General features: G+C 46.3%; 1 protein-coding gene across 3 annotated transcripts in view; it reads left to right on the forward strand.

Moving 5' to 3' along the window:
• The first annotated feature begins 339 nt into the window (after nucleotides 1-339).
• The window catches only part of LOC116235105 (uncharacterized), a 29,538-nt gene continuing 2,849 nt past the window's right edge, over nucleotides 340-27,028 (forward strand). Inside the window, exons 1-7 of one of the 3 annotated variants that reach the window (XM_031603079.2) lie at nucleotides 340-594; nucleotides 9,546-10,399; nucleotides 16,128-16,289; nucleotides 19,336-19,522; nucleotides 20,496-20,647; nucleotides 21,814-21,840; nucleotides 23,295-23,413. In XM_031603079.2, coding sequence (XP_031458939.2) covers nucleotides 546-594; nucleotides 9,546-10,399; nucleotides 16,128-16,289; nucleotides 19,336-19,522; nucleotides 20,496-20,647; nucleotides 21,814-21,840; nucleotides 23,295-23,413 — 1,550 coding nt within the window. In that variant the 5' untranslated portion in view covers nucleotides 340-545. The other 2 variants (XM_031603078.2, XM_031603080.2) reach the window with 2 other exon arrangements.

The following is a 27,028-nucleotide window of genomic DNA, read 5'->3' on the forward strand; positions in this document are numbered from 1 at the left end:
AAAAGAGAGAAAAAGGTAAAAGGAAAAAATAAATAAAAAGGAAAAGAAATGAGAAAAAAAAAAAAAGAGGTTTAAAATGGAAAATAAAAGGAAGGAAAAAGAAAAGAAAGGAAAAGAAAAAGAAAGGAAAAATGAAAAGAAAGGAAAAGACCCACTCTGCTCTCTCCTCCCCACCCAAAGCATTCCAGCCTTTCCTTTCCTGCCACTTGAGAGGGGGGTTGTTTATTGACATTATGCAAGTGCTGAAATATTTTTCTTTTTCTGCTCTCCGGCTTTTTTTTTTTTTTTTAAAGTTCTTCCCCCTCCCTCCTCTGGGGGTTGCGAAGGTAGTTCAAACCCCTCCAGTCATCTCGGCTTATCAGTCGAGGGAGATGCATTCCTCAGGGCTGCTCCCTTTATAAGCCGCCGCCGGCCGCCCGCGCGCCGCTCCGCAGCCCGCGCAGCTCCGCGCCCTGCCATGCCCTAACCCGGCCCAGGGGACGCGCAGCAGCGCTGGGACGTCCGGCGGCGATGCCCCACCGGCGCTGAGTCGCGCTGCCGCCGGGATGTTCGCCTGGCACCGGAGCTTTCCCCTGGGAGCGCCCTGGAAGAGAGGTGAGCCCGGCCGCCCCGCGGCACACCCCCGGCCCCGCTCCTCCTTCCCTAAGGGTACTTAGGGCTGGCCGGCCCGGCCCGCCCCGCTCCCGGCCCGATGCTGCGCTCACTGCTCTCCGGCTGCCTCTGTCCCCACGCAGGTAAGGCGGCAGCGAGCGGCCCGGGTTGCGGGAGCCGCTCCGCTGCCCCTCTGAAAGAGGCTCGCCTCGTAAGCGCGGTAGGGCTCGGGAGGGAGCAGGAGAGACGGGAGAGCCCTGACGAGCTGCGGGGGGCTGCGGGGCAAACTGCTCGCGATGAAAGAGGGGATTAGCATCTGTAGAGGCTGTGCGCGCTTTCATCTCCGCGGGTATTGTTGTGGCTTTGCACGGACGTGAGGCAGAGCAGGTCTGCGCGCCTGCCGCTGTGCCGGCGATGGGCATCTCCTCGCTTTCGCGGTTGGCGCATCCCCATCCAACGCGGCTCTGAGACGTTTTGCTCGCTCCCTTCTGCTCAGTATAGACGAGGTGAGGCGGGCAGAGAGGCTGTAAGCTGGTATGCTCTTAGTCTGCTTGTTTCAGACACGCGTGGTTGGGTATGTTATATCCCTGCAGCAATTCAGCAGGCTTTGAGACTGCGAGCTCAGGCAGCAGTATCCCTTTCGCACCTCAGAGTGCCCCTCAGCTGGAAGCACGGCCTGTGACTTTCATCTACACTAACATCACTGCACGGGTTCCATTTGCTTGGCACAGAGGTGGCTGCAAACATTTTTCCAGAGTTTAAGCGTATTGTGCCGTACAACAGTGGGATGGTAAAGGTGTGCAAGACGCTGTGTTGAAGTGATTCTGCTTCCAGGGGTCTTCTCCTCCCACCTGCACACTGAGCTCTAGGGCCAGTCAGCATCACCTCGATGCAAAGGGCTGGCTTTAGCAGAAAGCTGATCAGTGCTGCTGCTGGAGCACACCAGCATCACCACAAGATGAGGAGAATGTTTGAAAATGTACATTTTTAAAGAATAGTGGAAACTGCTTTTTTTTTTTCCTCCTCTGTGCATTATTTGGCCGCAAACTTGTTTCCTCAAAGCAATATAGGCAGAGGTCCTGGTGGTGGGAACAAACTTACCATACAGGGCACAGAGGAATTAAAAGAGGCTCAGCTAGGAACAGTGAGGGCATTTCCTAGTCACATCATCTGGAAAGAAGCATAAGTATTATTTGCATCCTGGTTTGGGCCCCAGCTCCATGCGGAAAGTGGAAAGAGCCAAGAATTTGCTGTTCCTCGCAAGCTCTGCAGCAGGGACTATGAAGTTGCATTCCAAATGCAGCTCCCAAGGCAGAATACAAACCAAACAATATTTTTAGAGGTGCTGCTCAGTAGCAGAGGTATAGGCTGGATTTGACTCCCTTTTTTGAAAAGCTGTTTTAACAGGTGGAAGGACATCGTTTCAGCAAGTTCAGTCTAATGCAGCTGCAGAAGTCTGCACATCTCCTCCTCATCATTTTAGGGGGGGTTCAGGATGGAAATTAGGAAGGATTTCTTCTCAGAAGGGGTAGCAGTGTACCGGCACAGGCTGCCCAGAGAGGTGGTGGAGTCAGTCCATGGAGGTGTTCAAGAAACATGGAGATATGGCACTGAGGGACATGGTTAGTGGGCATGGTCAGGGTGGGTTGACAATTGGACTGGCTGATCTTAGTAGTCTTTCCCAACTTTAATGAGTTTATGATCTCCAGCCCCAAGGAGAGCAATAATATAAGTAGTCCTCGCCACCCATATTGCCACTATGTAAGATTTCTGACGTACTCATCAGTACAATCATGCTTGTCTGCTTCTTCGTTGTTTGAACTGAAGCAGCTCTCCAAGGTTTTGTCTGGGGACAGAAATGACTGCCCACAAAGAACAGGTTAATAGCCCCGGCGACCTTTCTGACAGAATTCATGAGTTCTTTTGACTTTAGCAGAAGCACTGGGGTCTTAATGGCTTCAGTCCATAGAACTATTGAACAACTGTTTATCCAAGCTTATTATAGGCAATAAAACCTGAATTACTGCATACTTGTCATCCCTGGGGGGCAAGTTCCATCCCTGCAAAGGGCCTCCTGTCTCCCTGCACATTTTTAGCTGAATATACCTTACGACATGAGGTAGCCTGCAAATCAGATGAGCAAGGAAAGTAACTTCTAGATTGAGCAGTTTTGCCAGGGTGTTTTCATCTTCTGCTCAGACACATTAGCATGCTGCATGTTAGATAACCAGTTTGATTGCTGTTATACTCAGCTGTTCATGAAATACAGAGGTAAAAATAATTATATAAATTATTATAATTATTTTATTATAATATAAAATATTATAATAAAATGTTGCTGTAAAGGATTCTGGCTTGTGCTCCCTCCATTGCACTCCTACATGAAGGGACAAAGGACATATTGGTGGTTGTCTCAGCTCTAAGGATGCAAAAGTCAGCGATGAGGGGGTGATGCTCTTTAGCTGGTGCTATGAGTAAGGTCAGGTGCCAGCCCATACAAGCACCCAATGAACCAGGTGGTCTATGGGGACCTGCCGTGCCCCACGACTTTCTGCCAAAGGTCACTCATTTATCAGACCTGTCGCTCTGTTTCAAAAAAACTTCACTGGTCACTTGGAATGAATAGAAGCAAGCAATAAAAGTGTCAAGTGGCCTCTCTACTTGGGTAAACTAAAGAGGAAATGGTTTTCCAACTATATCCATCAGTAAACAATCCATCTCCCTCCCATTGCACCTTAAATGCCTGAAAACAACTATAATTATCTCCTTCTCTGCTAAAACATACATATTGAAGTGCTGAATGCCTCTTCAGAGTCCTTGAACCTTGTTATCTTTGTCTCAGCATTTATTCTATATGGAATTATCATTACTTGCTGCAGCTCTGGGGTTTTAGGTCAAATGAGATTACCAAACCACTATCCAGAAGAATTACATTTCTGCTCACATTGTATTAGCAAACTGTGATCCAGAGGGACTTCAGACACAAACGACAGTGAGACCAGGGAGCACTCTGGATCAATCCAAGAACTTTCTGTTCAAAGACAGTCCAAGATCTCAGCTTTGTTACATTTTTTCTTTTGCATCCAGCATTTCAAACCAATCAGCTGTATATATACGTACACGCATTTCAGTTCTCTAGGTGAATATAAATGCAAATTCTAAGAAACAGATCTATCATGCAAACACCCAGTTACCGCATGGGAGCACATTCCTCTGCAAACGGGTTTTCCTCTCACAACCCCTGCCTTCCCACTTCCCCCCCCCCCCAAAAAAAAAAAAATGAGCTGCCCTTGTAGGTGGAGGTTGTAACTGGTACACTGAGACCAGAAGACCTCCATAAGCTTGTCCAGAATTTCCCAGGCTTAGAATTGTCTTAACAGCATAGGAAACCACAGGAGCCACTCTGTGCAACAGCCCTCCGCACCCATGAGACTGTGCAAGGTACAGGACAACCACTGCCCAGCTACAAAAGTAATAGCTCACGTGCACCCTGCAGCAGGGTCAGCACTCAGAAATAGGTGACAACCCAACCTAACCCCTAGAACACATGGTGGAAGAGTCAGCAGCAAAAAATGCCTATTGTTTCAGAAAGGAAGTGACCCTTTTCTCTTAAATGCTGGGAAATTGAGACCTCATCATCAGCAAGGAAAAAAAAACTCTTTGCAGTGAAAGGGAAATGCCACCTGAGCTGTGCAGCCAGCAGTGTTAGGGAACACAGAGGCAACAGAACTAGAGGGAGTTTTTTTTTTTTTTTTTTAAAAAAAGGAAGGAAGGAAAATGAGGGAATGCAAGGGCTGAGTAGGAGAGGCAGCCTTTTGCTTCTAGGTCATGAGAGTGACTCCAGCTCACTAGTCACTGCTGTCTTGTGACTCTGTACAAGTCTGTATAGAGTGATCACTTCTTACTGTACTTGGAGACCCAATTCCATCAGAGAACTGAACCTTTGGCATAACTGGAGCCAGAGATGGGTCACCATGCCAGCCACGTGGTTCCAAAAAACTTTCTATGGGGTTTCACAGGCACATCTTTGTCCTGTGCTCAGGGCACGATGGTATGATTTGACTTCAGCCTCCCTCGGAAGGGTGGCTGTGCAAAATCCTTGCTGTTCCAATAACCCAAGACACTGGTGATGCTCTCTATTCCCAATGCTCTGTTCCTGTGGCACACTACAGCTGGGGACTACCAGCCTTCTGGGCACAAATCCAGAAAGTGCCAAGGTAGTACATAATGTAGTAGGAACAGGCACCTGAGCATCTCAGGACTGCTCATGTCATGCTCCTGCCTGGGATTGCCACCCCAATAATCCTGCTAGCACCACTTGGAGCAGACAGGTTCACTGTGCATGTGAACCTTGCAGCATTTCTGGGGCCAAACAGAGGGCTCTGGTGGCTCTCACGCTGCTATCACTTGCAACACAATGGCCAATTGAGATAAGGAAAGCTTGGCTCCAGCTAGATCAGTCATTGTGCACATTTAAAACTGATTCGCCCCTTGCCAAGCTGCCCATAAATCAGAATGAACGTTTTGAGAAGATAGATGGACACAGACCATAAGGGAGGAGAGCAGCACAGGGCAGCACCGTATTAAGTACTGCATTTGCATGACATCAGCTCCTCAGGAAGCTCCATGCTGCCACTGGCAACACTCTAATGTATCTTCCACTTCCAGTCCTTTTATTAACCAGATAACGCTGTGATGCAGTACTCGAGTCAGTACATCAGAGACCAATACACAGATCATAAGAGAAAAGACGTGACTTGGACTTCAAATGCTTTCGAGTATGGGGATTTAAATAAAGACTGCTTAGTAGAAGGGTGGGGGCTTTTGCAGGAGTTCAGTCTGGGCAAGGCTGGGATTGCCCTTGTTTTGGATTACTGTGCGAGTGTTTCTCTTGCACGAAACTCACTTGGGTTAAAGAAAATGCTTGAAAGCACTTTCATGCTTAGACACTCATCCTCCTTCCTTAGGTCAGGATTGTCTGTATTACTGTACTAGGCTGTGCCCTGGCAGCTGCTGGTAATTATGAAACAGGAAAAATGCACTTGGACTTAAACCTCCAAGGAAAGGAAAGCCTCAGGACAGCAGCAGATGTGAGGATTTAAACTTTTCTGCCAGGCTTTGCTATCTGCCAGAGGAGAATCCTAGAAAGCAATTTGGAAATATAGAAAAATAATATTCAAGAGATTCAGCTGAAATACACCAGCTCCTTTCTCTCCCTACCAATTACCTGCAGATATTGGGTAGCACACTGTTACCACCTCCTCATTAGGTGGGAAGCAGCCTTATCCTCCAGCTCTTCCATTGCAGGAAACCCAGCAACTTGCCCAAGGTTATACTTCATCAGTCACTGTCAGCTACTGGCTTACATTACAACACAGGGAATCCTGTTTATCTCTGGTGCAATTACAGAGCCATATAACCCCTTGAGAGGGCTACTAAGAAAACAGCACAAGTTCACCTGAGACAACATTTGGCCTGGGTGCTGCTTCAGCAATATTGCCAAAGGTGCTGCAGGAAGCCATATCATTTCTGAGCACACACACAGCTCCATTCCCCATAGCGTTAGCACACCAGCACCTCAGCCACGTGTCTGAAAGCAGCATCTTCTGGTACCTCACACACACCTTTTCTAGGGTGTGGAAAACCAACCCAGGGCAAAGGAAACAAAACAGAAAGAAGCCTTGGCTGTTTTCCCAGAGAGCAGTCAGCATCAAACCTGGCTGGCTTCCAGCACAAGTAAATTTATCTTACCAGTCTTAATGCTGCCCTTCTGTTCCCTGAAGTGCTTCACACCTTCTTTCAAATCGCTGCACAGCTCTGTAACTCTAGCCCTGCAGCACGCTCCACCAACACCCAGCAGGAGGCCGCCTTCCCAGCTTTGTGTTGTTTGCTGCTTGCTATTGTACAAAGCGCTCAGAATCTAAACCCTCAACAAAGGGTGAGGCAAAGCACCTGACACAACGTTATTAAGACCCCCGCTAATGAGTTAATTTATAGCAGCTGAGATCTCTTTTTTTTTAGTTGCTCAGGTGAACATTAATTGCACCTTTCTGGTGTTTGTTGGCAAGGTGTGTGAAGGAGCTGAGCATTTTTGTGTGCCTCTTTCAGGATCTGTAGCAGAAACAATCTACACTTTGGGAGGCCCATGGGGTAGACTCTACAAGCCAGTTAATAAAGGAGACTATTCCTTAAGAGAGGTGAAGCAAGAACTTGAGTTTCAGGCTGCTGCCTTAATCATGGATGATGTCTTTGCTGTTGCACAGCTGACCTCACTGACCATGGGAAAGTATCACTGAATGAATGAGGATCGGCTGCTTAGATGTCTTGCAAAATCCAGCCATCCTTTGCATCCATTCTGAGCACATGGTGCAAGATAACATTTTGCATAATCATCATAAGGGCCTGGAAGCATAAATCAGAAATGTCCTAACACTGTGGTTACTGGGACCTGTCAGTGCCAGGACCGATAGTTTGCAACCTATACCAGATAAACAAGAAACTGTTATGAAACTGGTTTGTATAGGGGCTACAGGATGGAAAAAGCAAGGCACCATGTTGTCCACAGAACTTTCTCAGCTCTGGAGCTGGTGGTATTGAGGGGATCTTCTCACTGAGTGTCAGGAGTTTAATTTCTTTTTAGTTTCCTTATGCCCTCATCAAACTCTGTGGTACTGCGTGGTAGTCGTAGATGATATGGATTATAGCATCTAATATCTTCTGTAAGCAGCAAGACCTCATGCTAATATGCTGCTTCCTGATATCAGACAAAGAAATATTTGTGCAGGCCACAGTGAACCGGTTAAGCAGGAAAAAAAAGGCAGATTGAAAGACAGTGACAGGATCTCCAATCAAATGAAAGCATGGCATGATTAATAAGTGAAGGCAGTCAGCGTCTCTGGGAATGGTCTGCTACTGCATACAGTGATTCCTGGCAGGAATGACAGCTACATTATTTCTTTTTAGAAAGAAAACACAGCACAGCAAATGCTTTACTCCTGACTCTTAGTGAATGTTGTGCCACAGGAGGCAATGATGGCATCCGAAGAGTCTGCAAGCCTTTTATTTTTCAAGCAGATTCTGCACCCTGCCTCTGGCTGCAGAGAGGTGCTGGCAGCTGAGCAAGCAGTTGCTTTTCACTCTGGAACAGTAACGGCTCAGCTCCAGCACCTCCCTCCAGGACCTGGCACCAAGGTCCTCCTTACTGCCATTGTTTTTGCTCTCTCCTTGTCCTCAGCTCAGGGTCCACTATGCTCACCCCAAAAGGAGGTGCTCTGTTACCCAGCCCAGTGCAGCAGCTCCTGATGAGCTTTCTATAGCTTTTCCATGGGCAATGTCTTTTTCTGGCTGCCCATCACAGCAGTGTGCTGGTGTAGTGTGGCTGGCAGGTTGGTGCTGTCTCAGATGCAGCTCTTTGCAGTGGAGAGATGCCTGAGAATGCTGCCAAGGGAGGCGAGTACAAGTCTGTATTGGATAAACAAGGTCTTTTGTATGGGCTTAAAAGCACTACACACCCATAGAAAGTCCCAAAGAAATCCCATCAGATATGTTCCTTCATCACTCTTAGCCCTTTTGAAAATCCAGTGTAAAATATTAAATCTGTGGCTGCCTATGAGCAGAGAAGGGCATGTTTCAGTTGTGTCCTGAGAAATTCTTAAGATCAAATAAAAGGAATATTTAAATAAAGTAGAAATTGACTCACATAATTGCTAGCCTGGCATTAATGAGTAGAATTCTCCCTTGTCTGCAGACATTGCAGAAAGTGAGCTGGAGGAGGGAAGGCTAGAAAACGGGTTATTTTGGAAACAGGGTTTTTTCTGGATTGCAATGAAGGAAGGCTGCACGGCAGAGCTCTCCTCACTGCCTCCAGCTGGGGGTCCCCACCTCTTCTACCTGCTTATAGACTGCCACGCTGCCAGGCGTGAGTTTCTGAAGCAGCTGTGGGCTTGGTGAAAAGGAAGGAAAGCAACAGAGGGGAATTACAGGAAATGAAGGAGGAAGCAAGACATCCTCAAGTGTGTGTGCATGGTAGCCCTTCGAGGTGCCCTGGGTCACAAAGTAATAAAGGAGAAAGTATCAAAGAAACTGAAGTTTTGTGCTTCAGCATTCATGCTACCTCTCATAGCAGACACCAATGTGAAGCAGAACTCTGCACTCTGAAATGTGAGATCCAGAAAAGCAGTAAGAAAACCTGGGGCAGATCTCCAGCTTGTGCAGATCAGCCTTTCACCCAGAGACTGTTCTACACTTCATCCGCATCACTGCATGAGATAATCACAACGTGAAAATAAGTCCTCTTTGTTCACGTGCAAAAACTAATGAACAAAGCTACTCCCACATCCTTTCCCTTTATAAGGAAGGAAGGAGTTCATTTAGAAATGACTTCAGAGCTAACACCATACAGAAAGTGAGAAAGATCGATAGTGCCTCATTTACTTTTCCTATCAGTACTTGCTTTTCATCATCTGTACGTGTGCAGAGCACTGCTAACCAAACAGTTTGCAAATTACTTGTTGCAAGCAGAAATTCACTCAAATCTGCAGAAATTGATTTGGTTTTGTCCTTTTTTTTTTTTTTTCTTCCTGCTGCTGCTTCAGAATACATTTAATCAGGAAATTAATGTCTATCTTGTGCTTCCCTGTGTCTGTTTGCAATTAATGACAAAAGAAAATTCATCTGACTACATGCATTGTTTTCTACCTACCTACTAAATCAGAACTCTGTATGCATTTATGACCCCCCTGAAGGATTTCAGGTCTATGAAATACAATACTTTTGTTGTAGCAAAGTGTACAAGAAAGCTGTATATAGCTCAAGAAAAACAAACCAGACCAGGGCTGCCCCCTTCTACAATATTACCGCAGACAGCTTTCCATTCACATTCCTCAGGTGATGGGCTATAGATTAGATTGAGTTTGCAGTCTCTTGTGACCTTCTGCTTGTTTTCCTTTACACAGGTAAGAAGAGTCCACCTGCTGAGGACAAAGTAGTGCTAACACATATGAAGATATTGAGCAATGAAGGAATTCAGAATCCAGGGCTAGTACTGGAGGCTCCTGCTGATGCAGGCTGTACTGAGGAGCCCCATCTCCCCAGCACGAACTTCCCACAGGACTGCCAGGGATGTCCAAATGCCACAGCCATAACAGCAGACACAGACTATGCAGAAGCCCCAGCAGGCACAGATTATGTAGCCACACTGCCTGACCTCAGCAGCTTTGAGTCCAAGTGCCGCCTTCACAGATTCTCCAAATTTGAATCTGAGGACTCGGGAGTTGAACTGCCAAGCGGGGCTAACTCTCCATCAACGCCAACAGGTTCAGAGAAGAGCTTTGTGCTTCACAGCAGAGACTCATTTTGTGACTCAGGTGTGCTTAGCACCTCATCTTCTCCAGAAATTGACCACCTGATAATGAGAGCATGTAAAGAGCGTGCCAGGAAGGCTGGCCACCAAGGTGTGGAGAGTGAAAAGAAAGATGAGCTCTATAGCCAGGAGTCAGACGTTGTGCAGGTTCCCACACCTTCCCTTGAAGACTTCAGTGTTCCTCAGGAAGGAGAAAGTCATGATGAACATTTTGACCAGAGTGAAAGGCAATCTCTGGAAAAAGAACCGTCCCCAGAGACGAACCCCCCCACAGAGAGCACTCTTCCCACCCCCGTTCCCATAGAGGAGCCAAAAACAATTGCTGACAATTACACAGAGACCTTTGGCAGTACACAAGACCTTCAGCTCCATGGACATCAGCTGAAGAAGTATCCCACAAGTGACAGTCTGGATGAATACATGAATGAATGCTGTAGACTGAGCGAGGTAAGAAAGGTACCTAAACTGTATCTTATAGCTAGGCTTGTCTAAATATCTCAGTAAAACTCTTAGTTTTGCTGTCCATAACAAATTATAAGCCATTTGAACTAACAGTAAGATTCATTTCAAAAAACTTCAGATTAGAGGATGTGCTTATGTCTGTTCTTAAAATGAAAACTGTGAAGTAAGTAATCCTGCAGAGCCACACCACCTCTCATAGTTGGGGTGGGAGCAGACCACGGTTTCAAAGTCAGGTTATTCCTGTTTCTGGGGACAACTGGCTGGCTGTTGAGGCTCCAAAGTTTGGAGAAAACTTCTCTGAGGGACAATTTATTCTGCCCAGGCCTGGATCTGGCTCAAGAGTCAGTTCTCAAGTAGTGAGTGAACAGCAAATTAATGCACAAATCCAAATCTTTGCTGGGAGCTTCCATTTTACTTTTCTGGAACAGCTGTGATGGAAATTCTTGTGTTTAGAGTCTGACTTAATTGCAAAGAAGTAATTTTTCAGCAACTCGTGCTACTTCAAAATCACTCCTTTCCCATTGCTGGGTGCACTGTGCAATGGACGGGAGAATAAAAAGCTGCCTGAGCAACCTGCTCCACACTGAACACTGGCAAGTGCTCAGGCCAGAGCTTTGCCTAGAGCCCACACAGACACGCTGACAGACTGTGAACCTGCCTGCCATTGTGGCTTCCAGGAGCTAGTGACAAAAAGTTAACTCTCACTGCGAGTTAATACCTGAGTGAGAGCCAGAACAGAGAGCCCAGTAGGCAGAAGGAAAGGAGAGGGCAGGCTAAGTACCGAAGGTCATCAAACAGTGCGTATTGGGGATTTTTCAGAAGGTACAAGGTGCTTGGACTCCTTTAAAAAGGAATTCTGGATAGCTGGACCCCAAAAGCAGTGTTGGAGGCTCTAGAGAGTCAGTCATCTCATGTCACACACCAGGCCTGGGGATGCTGCCTATATCATCAGAATGTGGGGCTGTGTTGCCATGGTGTGTCCACACGTGGCTTCCCATCTGGGTAACAGTGATGAATTGGAAAAGGGAGGCAGGAGGGAGCCAAGAGACACGTGCTGTGCATGTAACAAGCATGTTTCACCATGTGCCCAGGCACAGACTCATCAGTTGGCCATCCTCTCCCTGGCCAGACCTCCCCAAGCAGTGAGGAAGGTCAGACATAGCCTCATAGCTCAAGACCACTGCCCTTAATATACACATCTGGGCAGCACAAGCAAATCATGACCAAATGGAGTGTCCTTTTCCTCACCAGAGACACCTCACACATTTTTGTGAGGTGAGTGACTTTGATGGTTCCTATACAGTGGCCTGGCCTTTTGGCTGGGAGTTCAGAAAGGATTGGAGCAGCAGACTTTGAATACAAGGAGACTTTTTATAAAGTTACCTAAATTCTCTGTCGCTTTGGAGGGTTTGCAGCCAGCTTGATCTTGTCTGACAGTTTTGGCTGCCCATGAAATTCCTTTAAATCCTTTGTGAAGCCGAGCCTCAGTTTCCCAAAGCAGAGCATTTAAATAAACAAGAGAATAAATTAGAAAGAGGCTGAAGAGGAAATGAAGCTCTTCGTGGCTTATCTCCCCTCCTTTTTAATATCCTCACTGGCTGAGTGCTAAAGCTCTGTGCCCCAGAGCACTTCTCTGTGTTTGTTTTTGGAGCTGTACAAATACAGCTGTGACCTGGACACCGGGGAAGCCTGCCCTCCGTCACAGAGCACCTCCGGGCTGCTCTATCTCAGGAGCAGCACTCTGCTAACTGCTGGGATGCCAGCAGTGCCCGGGCTAGCTGGGGCAACAACAGACCAGGGCTGCTGCTGTATTTGAAACTCAGAGCATGAGGACAGCAACGACAGAGCTTTGTGCCCTTGCTAAACCTGCACAATGTTGTCCCGTCCTCACTGTCATGCAGTGCAGGCAGGACAGTGTGTGATCCAGACAGTGATCTATCTGTACAACTGATGGATGCATCTTGGTTTGCCCCAGCTGAGGCCCTGCTCCATGCTCACTGGAATTTTCACATGCTCCTGTCACCTGTCTGAAATGTGACTTCGAAGCCAACACTTGTCTGTGTCCCTGAGACCACACCAGACTTGACATCTCTGGAAAACACAGTCAGTGTCATCTGAAAGACAATAGGCCAGTACATGGAAATCCCACTCTGCTTGGCAATTAATTCCTAATGCATTAATTCACTTGGAGTTTCCCCAGCCCAGTCGGCTGATCCTCTGCATCTTTATATTCACAAACACAGGTTTTATGCACCCAAAAATAGGTATTGCCAGTGGCTCTGAGCTTACCACCAAGCAAGGATGCAGCCCTGGATGAGGATTTGATGTCCTCCAGCCTCGCTGCTGAGGCTGCTTCTGAGAAACGTGAGGGAAAGTGCTGGAAAAGAGGGACTGGAAAGGACCAAATGTTTTGATGCTTTGCATTCATTTGGTGAATGGTTTTGGTTGAAAATATACATCACATCATTTCAGTCTGGCATTTCTTAAACAAAGCGTTCTGATCTTCTGTTTTGAACTGGCGTTATTTTGAAATTTGCCTACATTTAAAAAGATGAAAGAGGATGGAAGCTGTTAAACAACAAGAGAAAGAACTTTGAAGCCTAAATAAAAGCATTTCCTTTTAAGCCAAATTAAATGTTTTGGGTCAGTTTGAAGATACTTAGCTTTTGATGCTTTTGCTTTGCAAACACTTCCTCACACTCCATAAAGTTTACATTTAAAGTCAGCCCAGGCCCCTACAAGAAGAGAGAGGGAGGGAACGTTGTCGTCATTAAATGAAAAAAAAAAAGCCCATTAATCACACAGCACTAATTATCCTTGTCCAAAGAAGTCAAACTACTTGTCAGTGGAGAGGAGAAGGGTTGAGGGGAAGGATAGGGCAAGCTGTGATGCTCTGCCCGTAGCCTGTGCGTGCCGCGCACAGGAAACCAGAAGCTATCAACAGTGCAACCACTCGTGGACATCAGGGTGGAGTGATCAGAAATATACAGCGTGATCCCTCACTTTCCTGTTATTCACAAGCCTCAGGGTGCTGTCAGCTCCCACTGACAAATGTTTCCCCCTCTGCCTATGGCGTCACCAATCAGTCGCTCCAAGCCCATGATGTGCAGCGTGTGATTACATTCCTTTGCCTTCGTACAGCCCCACGCTACTCCTTGCTCACCATGCTGATGGGGTGGAGGAGAGTGGATGGGGATTTCTGGAAGGATAGAGCACTGTTCTACTCAAAATCGTTCATAGGAGAAAGCAAAGAGCCTGGTAAACAACTGTCTGTCTTGCAGCTCCCACTGGCCTTCATACCTCAGTAGTACAATAAGATAGAGCAACTCCAGTGACTTCGGAGGAAAAGCATGATTTTACACCAGCCAAAATATTGACCAGAGAGCTCTAGATAAGAGCTGCAGTTCCCAGTGCAGGCATTGATCCTGAATTTTTAGGCTTCCCTAGGAATTTGTGAGCTAGGAACTGTGAGGATTTATTGCTAATTGAGCAGGGCTACACCTGCTGAAAACCCATCCCAAAAACTACTCAGGTGAGCACTCCCAAGGGCAGAGGTCTCATTCCAGTTTCCCTTCTATCCACATGGTCAAATTGTTAGCGGGAGCAACTCGGCACAGTGGGTCTGAGACCTTGGCATTCTTTTCTTCTTTCTGAGAGTGTCTTTCAGTCTGACATGTCCAAAAGAAAAAGCTGGCACAATTATGTACTTACTTTCCTATTCTAACTTTAACCTTCTGATTTGTAAGTTCTACCTGATCCTCTGCATCTTTATACTCACAAACACAGGTTTTATGCACCCAAAAATAGGTACATGGCTTTTGTTCAAGTACTATTTAGCAATCCCCAGTGGGGAATGGGAAACATTTCAACCCCGTGAGATGAATGTTTTGGGAAGCTTCATCTGAGATGACAGTCAGAAAGGGACTCCTCCTGGAAAATGTTTGCAGTTTTCCTGTGGTTGCTCCCCCACAACTTCAAGCACAAAACTCTGATAGGTGCTGAGAGGAAAATATTTATCCCAATACGTGACAGAGCAGGTTCTGTACTGCATGCAACACAGCCAGAAGATAGTGAGGGATGTGTAGGTGTTTCCAGTCCATGGAAAAAAAGTCCTGGAAGGGTCCCTGGAGAGGCCCTCTCTGAGCAAACATTTTTGGGGGCAACCTGCCAAGTTACACAAACTTTCTGTATTGAATGCCCACCATATCTGAGCAATCCTGCCGCAAATGGGCCTTGTGGCAGGGCACGAAAGCTGAAGCGCTCCCTTCAAAGCTCTTACCCTTGTGTGCTACCTACTGAGATGGTTGGCCCCGCAGGGGTGGGCAAGCACTGCAGGCTCTGCCTGGTTGGTTGCCTTCTCACTCATTTGCACCTGCTAGGATCATGGCAACAAAACACAAATTAATTTGCTATTCAATAGCCCGAAGTTCCTGATCTGAGCACTCTCTGAGGGATGCCTGTGGAATGGGATCCTCCAGTATATCATATCCAATGTGGTTTAGTTCCTCCACAAGGGTGAACCCCCCCTTGCCCCAAGGCCTGGAGCAAGTGCTCTACTCCTTTTCCCTCTTTTCTTTTGGGATGGGTGACCTCTGTCCTGCCACTTCTCCTCCGGGTGCTGCCGAGAGGTACACAGAACTCAGGAAGGCAAATGGCCGATGGAGTTGGAGTCACCGTGGATTTTCATACCATTTCATGTGACCTCTGTCCCAACTTCAGACACAAAAACATCTGGACATAATAACGCCTATTTATAAACAACATTGTATCATCATTTGTTTAAAAAGAAGTAAATCCTAATGCTGATTATTTTTGAACACACCATGAGCTTTCTGACATAATGAAAAGACAGGAAGAGTCCTAAGGCTGGCATTTCCCCAAAAACGTAGATTGTTGTGGGAAAGGAGACAGAGTAGGCTTCCTGCTTTTGTAGAGGGAACTTTTTTTTTTTTTTAAGTAAGGTAAACTTACAGTGCCGCTTTTGTAAAGATCGAGGCTTATTTTACTTACTGATATCAGATGCACAGCAGCAGGCAGCGCCAAGGTGGAAGAGAGCCTCTGCGTGCATTTGTGAGCACTGCATCCGGCAGTGCCCTGCACGCACGCAGGGAAGCCCTGGGGCAGAGGCTATAGGCTGGGCATGGGGAGACGCTGCAGGTCCTGGGTGCGAAGAGAGCAGCGGTACAGCCTGCTTGTGGCCCATGCTCTTCTGCTGATACACAAACACTGCGGACATCTGCTCAAGGACAGCACACAGGCAATCCTCTTCATCAAAAATCACACCACCTCCTAGCACCCGATCCCCAGGCAGCTGCTGTGCCTTGAGCTCAGCTCCAAAGAGACCAAGCTGAAAGCACACATTTCCAAATGGGCAACTCGACATTCTAAAAGAACTACAGCACAGTAAAACTCACAGCATTGCAATGTTTCTCTCCAGTACTGATCATTTTTGCCCCTGCTCTGATAAAAGCATTTTAAGACCATTTGATGCCACACTTACAGAATATCCTGACAAAGCTATACTGCAAGCTTGGGCCAGCAGACTTTCTTAATATCTGAGAAAATGGCAGCTGGGATCTACTAAAGTGGGAAGATACTGTTCACAAGATGCAGATCCATTCAGGTACACGTGGCTGCAAAGAGCAGGCTGGGCTCCCAGAGGCCAGTAAGGGTTGCTCTGCCATCCGTGGCTCAGGCTGTTTTGTCATTGCAGGTGAACCAAGGGAACAGCAAAGCCCTGGGATCTGGCCTGGGATACCTGGAACACATTTGCCAACTGATAGAGAAGATTGGGCAGCTGCAGGAGCACAACCTGCGGCTCCAAAAGCAAGTCTGCAGCTTACAGAAAGAGCAGAAGATGAGCCAGATAAAAGAGGTAAGCAGACAGCATAGAATCTTTCATTAAATGATACACTCAAGGCCCAGATGGGAAGTCTCCAGCCCATCTGAGGGATGATGCCAAATTTTACTTGACTACCTGGGCTGGGTGCTCTGCTCTTTAGGGAGCCCTAGCTCTCCATGGTAAGCCCAGCTTCTCTTGGGATGGGCTTAGATTACTCTTCTTATCCAGTTTTATTTCCCAGATGCCCTAACTGCCATTTACTTGCTTCTGTTGAGTTAAAAAGAGCCCCCTCACCTCATGCCATGGCCAACTCTGTTGGTAGCTTTCATTTCTCTGCAATCAAAAATGCCCCAAGAATGCATCTCCTTCTGACAGTGTTATCAAAATAAAACACTTTCACAGACCTCTGTAGCAATCACATGTTTTGAATTGCAAATTCTTTCTTTCCATTCTATTTTCACGTTGTCAAAATCCCAGAATTTCCCACAAAATAGACACAATGAAGAGAAAATTGGCGTTGCACTGCCCAACATCCGTGCTTGTTTTTTTGTGTTTTCCCTTTCTGCTCTGCTCTGCTACCAAAGGAAGAATCACAGAATGGCCAGGGTTGGAAGGGACCTCAAGGATCACGAATCCCCAACCCCCCTGCCACATGCAGGGCCACCAACCTCCCCATTTAATACTAGACCAAGCTGCCCAGGGCCCCATCCAATCTGGCCTTGAACATCTCTAGGGACAGGACATCTACAACCTCTCTGGGCAGCCTGTTCCAGCACCTCACCACTCTCTCTGTAAAGAATTCAGAATTTATGACTTGAAACATCTTAGTGCTCCCATTTGTCTTTTCTTTCATTAATTTTTTTCTAAAATCAGCCAGACCTAGTTGTGGAATTTGATTTAAATTTTCAAATCATTTCAGCTTCCTCCCACACAGCATGTTCTCAGACCCTGAACACTTTGTTCAGCTCTGCGCCACTTCTTTTTCTCAGTTCCTTTTCTTTGGCCACCATACCAGCTTTCCACCTTTTTGCCTCCCTTCCCTTTCTCCCCTTTCATTTATTTTATCACTCCCAAAGGAACACAAGGGGTCTGTCACACTCAGCTATTTCTTCCCACCACGCTGTGATGAGTCTTTCATTCCTCCGACACCGTCATTCCTCCCCTGGTGCTGCTCTCCCACCTGCTGGGACTGGATCTGCAGTAGGTGACCAGCTTCTTCTCAGAGCTGAAGCCAAGTTGTGAGTCAGGTTGCAGAGCAGGGAGGCTCGTCATTTCCATGTACTCATCTCTCACACTAAGAGGAATGCAGCCTCCTGCATAGAGCCTGGGAATTGTTAGCACGTTTCCTGAAGCTCTACAACTGAGTCATTGCCCAAAGCAACCCTTACAAGCTGCAAATTCAGGGTCAAATCATCATCTGGTGTATGTGCCCCATCCTCCAGCTCCCATTAAAATGAAAGGCACTGTGCATTTATGTAAATATTTGAAACTGCTCTTCACAGTATTTCCAAGGTCTCTCAACACAGCCTTCTTGCCTGCATATGTCCTGTGATATTCTGAGGGGAACTGCACTCCCAGTTGTAACACTCAGCACTTGCAATGTGATCTACAAAACTGAAAGCTCTCCTGGTATTGCTGTGGTGCCTGCATCTCCTACATCCAAGTAATTCTCCACTATTTTCCTCTTCAGTCCCACAAGCCCTCTCTCTCTCTCTCTCTCTATAGAATATAGAAGAGAAACACTACTACCACTATTTGCCATGGCACATAGCAGCTGATACACACATGACTTTTTGGGGTCATCTTAAGGCTACTTGCTGAACCACATTCACTCTCAAAGCAGACTGTGAACACAGAAACGTTTCCATGTCAAGGAAAGTCATAGCCCCCAGCATAGAAATGGGTTAGGGGGCTATAAGGAGACGTTTCTGGGGATGGCATATATGCTCCCATTGCTGCTCTTGAGAGCTGTAGATGCAATCCCACAGAGACTGATGACATTTCCAGAAGAATTCAGCTGATGCTGGTTCCTGAAGTTGATAGAGCTGTATTTATTCCACAAAGCACTACGAAGCTTATGCATAGAATGCTGATGGCACTCTGTAGCTCACAGGACTAGCCTTTGCCAGATAGGATGCTTGAAGACTTCAGGCATTTGAGAAACCCTTGTCACAACTCTTTGAAACATGTCATGGCCAGAGAAGCAGTCAATGTTTTGCAAAACCCCGCGCAGATGCAAAACACAGTTTTTGGCAGAAACATCATGGATCCTAATAAAGAGGAGGTATCCTTCTCTGGCTTTATTGCGATCCCATTAGATCTCATCATCTTAACGACGTCCGTACTTACCAAAAGACCTCCTAGACACACCTGTGGCAGGGGCTGTGTACAGAGTTGATACTGAGGAGCACAGGGAACACAATTACTTCATGTCCTTTGCTTTACAAACGATCCTCAATGCCCCGGGCAAAAAGCAACACATTTCATCAGCTTTTCAAAGCACCCCCAAAGGCTCAGGTACTGCAAAGTGCCATGCAAAACATATCCAAATGAGATTTACATTAAGATTGTCAATTGCAAGGTTGAAAAGCTCCCTCTCACTGTACCAGCTACAGCAAAGCACCACATATGGAGAGTGTTTGGTAACACGTTAGCAAGTTATGGCCTCCCATCAATGAAAACACAAGATATTGTTGTCTGTGCATGGTCCAAAACAAATAACATTATCATAAAATGTGAATCTGTTATAATGGATGTTTGTTTACACAACTGCCTCAGCTGAGCAGCTCTGTGTTTAGAAACTATCTTCAACTCCTTCTGGGAAAGAACTCCAAAAGTTGCTGAACACCAAGCAGTTCAAGTCAAGCACTAATAAATCCATGAAAAAATCTGCATTGCTACTCTAGATTGCTCAGCCTTACAGAGAGGTAAATCCCTTATCTGGGTCCTGTCAGGTCTCGGGACAAGGCTGAGCATCCCAGGGCTGGAATGCTTGCAATCTGTCTGCGCCTTCACACTGACCCATTACCTTGAGCTGCTGCAGCCTCACAGTCTGCATACTTTCTCTTGTCTGGTGTAGGAGTACCTCATGCAGCATTGCTCCTGTGGAGCTGCCAGCGTGTTCCTCAACTCGTACCAAGACATGAAGACATTTTTGGCAGGGAGGAGCAGACCTCATAGCCTCTTGGTTCAGACTGGAAACTCTTCTGATCTTTCAATCATCCCAGAAATAGGAGCAAACACCGACAAGCTCAGCAACTACCGCGGTGAGTTTGGCTGCCCCTAAACTGTCCTTGCATTTGTCACCACTTGGTGAGACAAGCTGACCAGCAGCTCCCTTTTCCCTAGGACAGACAGATAGGAAGGTGCCAGCTTCCTAAGTAAGGTTTTGTCCCATTAAGAGATGCATTTTGAAACACGTTGAACACTTGCTCCTTCACGTGCGTGAAGTCAGATTTCTTGCTCACTGTAGCTGTGGCTAAAGAGGTTGGGCCAAATGTATTATCAAAATGCCTTTCTCTTTTGGAAACCTGAACAAGTCCATTAGTATAGCTCCCCCATGTGGCTTTAAAATCCTCCCAGCCAAGATATGGTTTTATCTAAGGTTGGAAACCTCATGCCTGCTATTAGTCTCCTGCCCTCTCATGCAGGCACAGAACACATTCCTGGAGGATGACATACTCAGTAGACCAAGAGGAAATAAACCCCAGCTGCAAAGCTTGGTCTAGAGACTAACTTTTCCAGAAGACTGAGAGCGACCGGACTCAGCCTACTCATGTAAAGCCAGCTGAAAAGCCTAGATAAAATGTTATATGTGAACCACCACACTAAATGAGCCTAATCAATTTATTTCAAACCTTCAAGTTCAGCCTGCCTGTTATACCCTGTGAAACACAGATCTTCAACACAGCTTCTAGCAGAACTGGGTCACTCTGTAAACAGCCTTTGGGCCCTCTAGTGCCAACACTCAGAAACTCTCTTTATTGGCAGTTTCAGAGCAGGATTGAGAGGAAAATAAGACCATGAGAAAGCCAACAGAAAGTTTGTCCCAGTCAGGCACTAGCTTGGATCATTTACCTTCCTTGCACCAAGCTGTGGCATGAAGACAAAAAGATTACGGTCAGTCATTAAGCCCTAAGAGGACTCATCCCATTGCTGGCAACACTGTCCACAGGCATTCCTACCAGGACATTACTTAGAAATGTGAGTACAAATATAAGTCCTTGCATTTCATTGCAGGAAGTGAGAGATACCCAGAATCAGGAAACAGCCATCCAACAGCAGGGCTCAGGAAGTTGTCGAACAATAGGAATAAGGAAAATGAGTTCAGAGAAGGTGGTGGCACGGCTGAAAGACAGGCTTTTCCACCAAAGGATCCTGCAACCAGAAAGGTGAGTGATAAACCTGGCGCCAGGCTCTGGATGGGATCTTTGCAGGGAGTTCTGCTCAGGCAAATACGAAGTCAGGCACTGAGAGAACAAGCCTACACTGTCTGCTTCTCACCAGGGCTGGGGCATGCAGGAAAGTGTGCTCCGTATGCTTCTGGTCCCAGCCTCAAACAGACAGTATGCCAACATGGCAAGAAGGGCACAGAGCAGGTACCTAGTGTGTACCAACTCCAAAGAGTTTGATGCATGAAGTCAGTTCTAAGCACCTTCAGTACTACTGCCAGCAAGATTAAAGCAAGCATATGTTCATTTCTGCAAATAACAATTTCAGTGGGTCAGCCTGTAGCTTATTGCCAGACTGGCAGCATATCAGTGTAATACATCAGACCTCAAAGCTTGTTTCAGGGAAGCCCTATCACTGAATTCCAAGGAAGCTGCAAGGAATGCTTTTCCTCTCCCTCTCTCTCTCCCATTGTTTGTGGCTGCCTCAGCACTTTACTGTTCCAAGGGGGGATCAGAAGTGCTGAAATACCAGTGCAGAAGCTCTAATCAGAGTATTCCCAGCCCCACAGGAAGGAGGAAGGAGTAAGTCTCTCACGGGAAAGACTTTCTCATGAAATTTCCACGTAAAGTTGCAAATTGGTTGCAAACATTTGCATGAACTCCATAAACACTGTCAAGGACATATCCTGAAAGATGCTCAGTGCTGTGACTTTTGTCTAGCAAAGTTCTGGATATGAACATTATTTTAAGTGCATGGGAAGCCCTGATTACTTATTTCACAGCACAGCAGAACTGAAATTCACACTTCTTAAACTGAATCCTAGCACAGTCTCCCTGCGCCGCATCTTAGTATAGTCACTCATGTATTTGGTACTGTGGACATGTAATGCCCCTTTACCTTCTACAGCTGCAGGAGCTGTATAGGAATCCTGTCACACCATTCCAGATGCAGTAGGTATGTGAACTGGCAGTTTGAATAAAGAAGAGAGGCAAAAAGAAAAAGAAAGAAGGGATTACCATCCATATGTAAAAGGCAGAATCACAAAGAGATTAAGGGGTATGGGTGAAGTCAGGGCAGAGCTGAAAACAGTGCCCAGCTTGTTCTCAGCTCTCTGAGATGGTCTCAGGGTCACAGTACTTACCAGTCTATTTTTCTTTGCCTTTAGGGTTTGGACACCAGCAAGAACTGCTCAGTAAGTACTGCCTTTGTGGAATGTATTTTGCTTGTATCTGCACTGCCATGAACCTAGCTCCCAATGCACACAGCATTTTACATAGAAAAAGAGATTCACTGACCCCCAAGGTTTTCTGCCAAAGCAACAGACCACATATGCTATTTTTATGACTTAACTGCATTTGTTCCATTGTTATCCCACTCCCACAATAGGCAATAGCTAGCTAGCTTTCAGGAACAGGCGACTGCTCAGCCTTTATGGCATTAACAGTGCTGGCTCTTCTGGGACACCTCTGGCACAGCCAGGGACTGCCTTCCCACAGTGCAGAGCTGCTGAGGCCTTCAGAAATCTGCCGCAGCACACATTAATCCTAGTAAGAAACACAAAGGTTTGATATTTCCATGAGTAAACAGTCTCACTTACAGGCAATTAATTCAATAGCACAGAAAAACGCTGCAGTTTTCAGCTGAGCCCATGACCTCATCTGAAGTTTTGAAGTGGAAATTTAGCAGAGCTTCAAGAATTACTGCAATAAGTTCTGCTTTGGCAGCTGCCAGGTCATGCTGCCAAGATGGCCCTGGCTCACGGAGCTGTGCTGGAGCACGTGCTCTGCTGGTGGTACTGTGGGATGGCAGCTCAGGACAAGGCCCAAAACGTGGCAGCAGTTCAGAGAATTTCACCGAAATAGGCGTCAGCAACATTTCTACCCCTGGACGTGATCTTTTCCCTCTGCTCCCAAGGTTTTCCAGCCCTTATTTTATGAAATTTAAAACAACACAGGAAAAAAAAAAAAAAAACCTTGAACATTTTTGATACCATTTTCTTCCAAGTTAATAAGTCTAAGTGAGACCTTTCTAAGACAGCAGACATTAAGGAGAACCTCATGAGACTCCCTGACCTGATAATCACCATTAGCATTTCAAATGAAAGCACTCAACAGCTGCAGCCATAGAGACAAAGGCTTTGTGCCTTCTAATTCATGTGCCACAAAAAAAATGACACCTTGAAAAGGGCTGATACCAATGCACCTGGCCTAATAAAAAGGCAAAGAGAGTCAAGCTGCTTTTTTGCGTGGTTTGCTGTGTAAAGCCCCCATCCCCGGGTGCAGGCAAGTCGTAGAAAAACAAACCACTTCTCTTTTCTTTTAGTACAGTGTTAACAATGAGGTGTAAAGTGTCTTTAGGCAGCTACTCAGCACTCACCAGGGAAGTGCTAGGTCTAACTAAAACCAAGGCTCTTCCCATGTGTCCAAAATAAAGCAGCACAAAACAGCACTGTATGCACTGGTCAGCTGTACAACTGTGGTGGAGTCATAGACCTATATCAGTTCTTTATCCCTTTATCTTGGGATGTATTCTGAGTGGGAAGCTCTTCCCACCAACCTAGAGTACCCCAAAGTATCGTATGCTGGCCAGATGAGGTCTGCCAGCAATCAACCTCTGGTCCCAGTTACAGCTTCTTTTCTACCCTAGGGTGAGAGCCATGCCTGGGGGAGAATGAGAGATCTTATGAGAAAGACAAGGCTGAGAAACCAAAGCAAGCTGGGGCTGTCCTCTGCTGCACTGAAGAGGTCCTGCCCACAGTTGTACAGGTAAGGCAGAGCTGTGGGAAGGTTTCACTTAGTGCTGGTGCAGCTGGTGGTGACTAGAGAACATTTTTCTGAGTGAAGACCCTCCTTACCTTCTTTCTTGTGTAAGAGCATCCTGGCCAGTACAGTCCTTTGCCCAGGTGCTCTAAGATCCCCACTGGACAATGTTACCCATGTGAAAATAACAAAAACATTGGGGTCCCTAAGGAGGTGCCTATCCAGCCATAACTAGCAAGGGCCACTCCAGTGACTAACTACTACATCTATTAAGAGATCTGTGCTGGTCCCTCAGGTGAGTTTGCCAGGCAGGCTACAGCCTGCTGTCTGAGCTATGGTGTGCAGCACTCTCTATCCAAGGTGATAACAGCACCCATTGCACAGATCCTCTCCGCATGCCTGTCAAGTCCTCCCAGCTGGTCTGGTGGATTTGTGGCGTTTGCATCTATAAGCAGGTAACAGGAAGAGCCTGGGTATCTTACCAAAGTAGGAGTATTAGATGGAGCTGGGCACCTCCCTGTGTTTTTTCAGCTGAGGTCTTGGTAACCTCGAGGGGAACAGCTCGGATGTGCTTAAGCCCTCCTTAGGTTTTCAGAGGGGCAAGGGTAGGGAAACAGCAGTTGTTTAATCACTCAGGAACATCCCGTTGTTCCTTCTGATAGCCTGTACCTACTTTACAAGATGCACAAGGGAACTGGAAATCTTGTAATTACAGCTGGAGAAAACCCTCTGTAGTTCATGGACTGATTTTTCCAGCTGGGAGAAGCTTAGCTGGGGCCCAAACACACAGTAACAGGCAAGCTTCCTCCTATTGTTTGTGAAACTGAAAGGACCACAAACAGAAAGAGATCAAACAGTTCCATCTAAAATAGATGGCGAACCAGCTGGGGAAAACATACAAACTCTTGTGAACCTGCCCTCTATAACTGAAAAAAATGAGACCCCATGTGGGCTTCAGAGAAGTGCTGTCTTTGCCACCCCCCACAGCCTTTTCTGTACTGCACTGAGGATGCTGCCAGCACTCCCTGGGTGAGAATTACAGCCTAAGTAAATTCATTTTCTTCTACTGAAAGGCCATCCCAACAGCTCCTACCAGAGCTACTTTTGCATATATATAGAACAACCAAAACACATAGAAAGGCTGCAGAATGCGATGCTAAAGGGATGACTTTTACCTGACTGAAACTGGGCAGCCCCAGAGACCTGGCATGCTGATTTGCCCAGGCTGCTTCCCGTAGCTGATAAATCAATGGCTTTCTCTAACATATGGGCATAGACCCCTCGCCCATACCCCACACCCCTGAAGTCTCTCCATTCCCTCTTCTCCTGCTTTCCAACTTTATTCACCTACCCTATCCGTATTTGCTCTCACCCTCTCTCTCTAGCACACATCCTACAATAGCAATGCATTGATGTTGGGCTTTCTGCTGGTGCTTACAAAGCTGGGCACGTTGCTCTTAGGGCATTTTAGGTACCTAGCTACCCTCAGGCTCGTTTAAAATAAAACACTGAGCCTCAGTAAGTCAGCGACAGCTCTGCAAATGCTGCTGGACAGAAAGCCAGGCCCCTCCTGCAGCAGCACCACGATAACAAAGCAAAAAAGTCTCACTTGCCTGCAGCTCTTGGCAACGTAAGCACTGAAGCCCTGATAGTCTTAGCATTTAAAGCCACTGTCCCTGTTACAATTTATGAAACATGTTTGTCCTGGCACTTAATCCTGTTTGTGCAGGCAGGCACACAGAATTAGCTGTCTTTTGCTTACCCAGGCTTCCTTTGGACTCAGAGTCATCTTCCAAGGTCTTGAACTGGAGCAGGCTGTAGCCTGGTGCCCCACTTTAACATATAGCTCTGAAAAAGCACAGATTTGTTGCCTTTGACACTCAGGCCCACTTGAGTCATTCAGGCAATTAGGGAAAGTCTGTTTGTTTTTGTTTTTGTAACTAGGTCAAAGCAAGTCGCCTTTCATGCTCCCACTGTTTATGATGAATGATCTGCTTCAGGGCGGTGGCTTTGTTTTTCTTTTGTCTGTTTTTTCTTTTTTTCTTTCTTTCTTTTTTTTTTTTTTTTTTTTTTAAAGTCCACAAAAGAATTCTCACAGTAGTGAGAGAACTTGGTTCTTCCAGCAGGAGAGACAGAGCCTGCCAAGGTAAACACACTGGCACAAGACTTGGTGGTTTGTCATATGTTGTTCCAACCAGGTTTAGGTTTTCATTTTATTTTCTGTTTCCTAGTAGCACTTTCACTCCTGCAAAGTCTGTTTTGCTCAGAGGGCCAGAAGAGGCTGATGGACAACTTGGTCATGGAGTTATGAATTTAACAGCATACGGACTTGAGCCTGACACATAGCAGAAAAGTAGATTTCTCTCTCAAATCCTTGCAGAATGTACCCGCCACAAAGAGCAAGGAACTTACTTCCAGCTCAAATGACCCCTACAACAAAAACTGTCTTTGCACTGTGAACTGGTTCCAGTGACAGAAGACTGTTCTCAAGTGACAGTCTGACATCAGAAGGTCAAATATTTGCCCTGAATAAATAATTGCAGACTGACACTGACTGGAGAGAATCCATCTGGGCTGTAAGTTCTGCAGGAGCCCACCTTGAAAAATTTATTGTCCCTCCATCTGACATTATAAAGTACACGTGGAACTGCCTCTAGCTAAGTTGGCATTACTACCACTCCCCAGGAACAAGGAGTAGCACATAAATGCCTCTGAGATATTTTTCCCTTATTTTCCCCAGCACCGTTTTCGTACATGGGAGACTTTTAGCCCCCTGCTGCTTGCTCTGACTGCAGCTGAGAAGCAGTCCCAGCCATTTCCAAAAAATCTATTGAGCTCAGGAGCTTTACTGATGCTATCTGCAATCCCTTCCTAAGGCAGGCTCTAATATGGGAAACTTCAGATAACCCCAGCCTGGCACTCCTGTTCAGACACATCCACCTATTTATCTACAGGAGTTGCAGCTCTAAGGTAGCTACGTGGACTTGAGCTAACCTCAAGTTATGATATCTTTTGTGGGCAAGGACATTCGTTTCGATCTGACAGCCACTGAAAGCTTATATCTTTATGACAACTACTTGGTTGTTAGGGTGAAGTAAGCTAGGAAGTACAGTGCCACACCAGTATGCCAAAGCACCTGTCCAGAACAGCCTTGTGCAAAGACTTAAATCCCATGATCCAGAACTTGCAAGCCTGGGTCTGAGCAGCATTCTTCATAGGGAAAGTTACTCCCATGGGAGCAGAGGCAGCCAAAGAACTAAAGCATCAAGACATAAATTCAGCCATTTCACTGCAAAAGGCTTAAGAATTAGTGAAACAGAAATACTACAACATTTAGGAAGAAAAAAAGTAGCTAGAAAATAGAAATCAGCATCACATCAGTCGTGGTTTGAACAGTTTTTCAAATCAAAGATAGCAATGAGCTATTTGCTACACATTTAAATTGCTTTGAAATGTTGCATTTAGAAAAGAAAAAAACACCAAAAAAACACACCACACATCTTCTCTTTCTCAAACAGCAACTATTTTTACAAAGTGTTCCAAAAGATTTTTCTTTCCCAAGTCCTGGAGGCCTAAGCCATTGCAACCAAACAGGATGCACTGCACTTACTGCAGTGGGAA

The sequence above is a fragment of the Phasianus colchicus genome, chromosome 8 (genome assembly GCF_987193195.1).
Source record: "Phasianus colchicus chromosome 8, bPhaCol1.hap1.1, whole genome shotgun sequence".
Classification (NCBI taxonomy): domain Eukaryota; kingdom Metazoa; phylum Chordata; class Aves; order Galliformes; family Phasianidae; genus Phasianus; species Phasianus colchicus.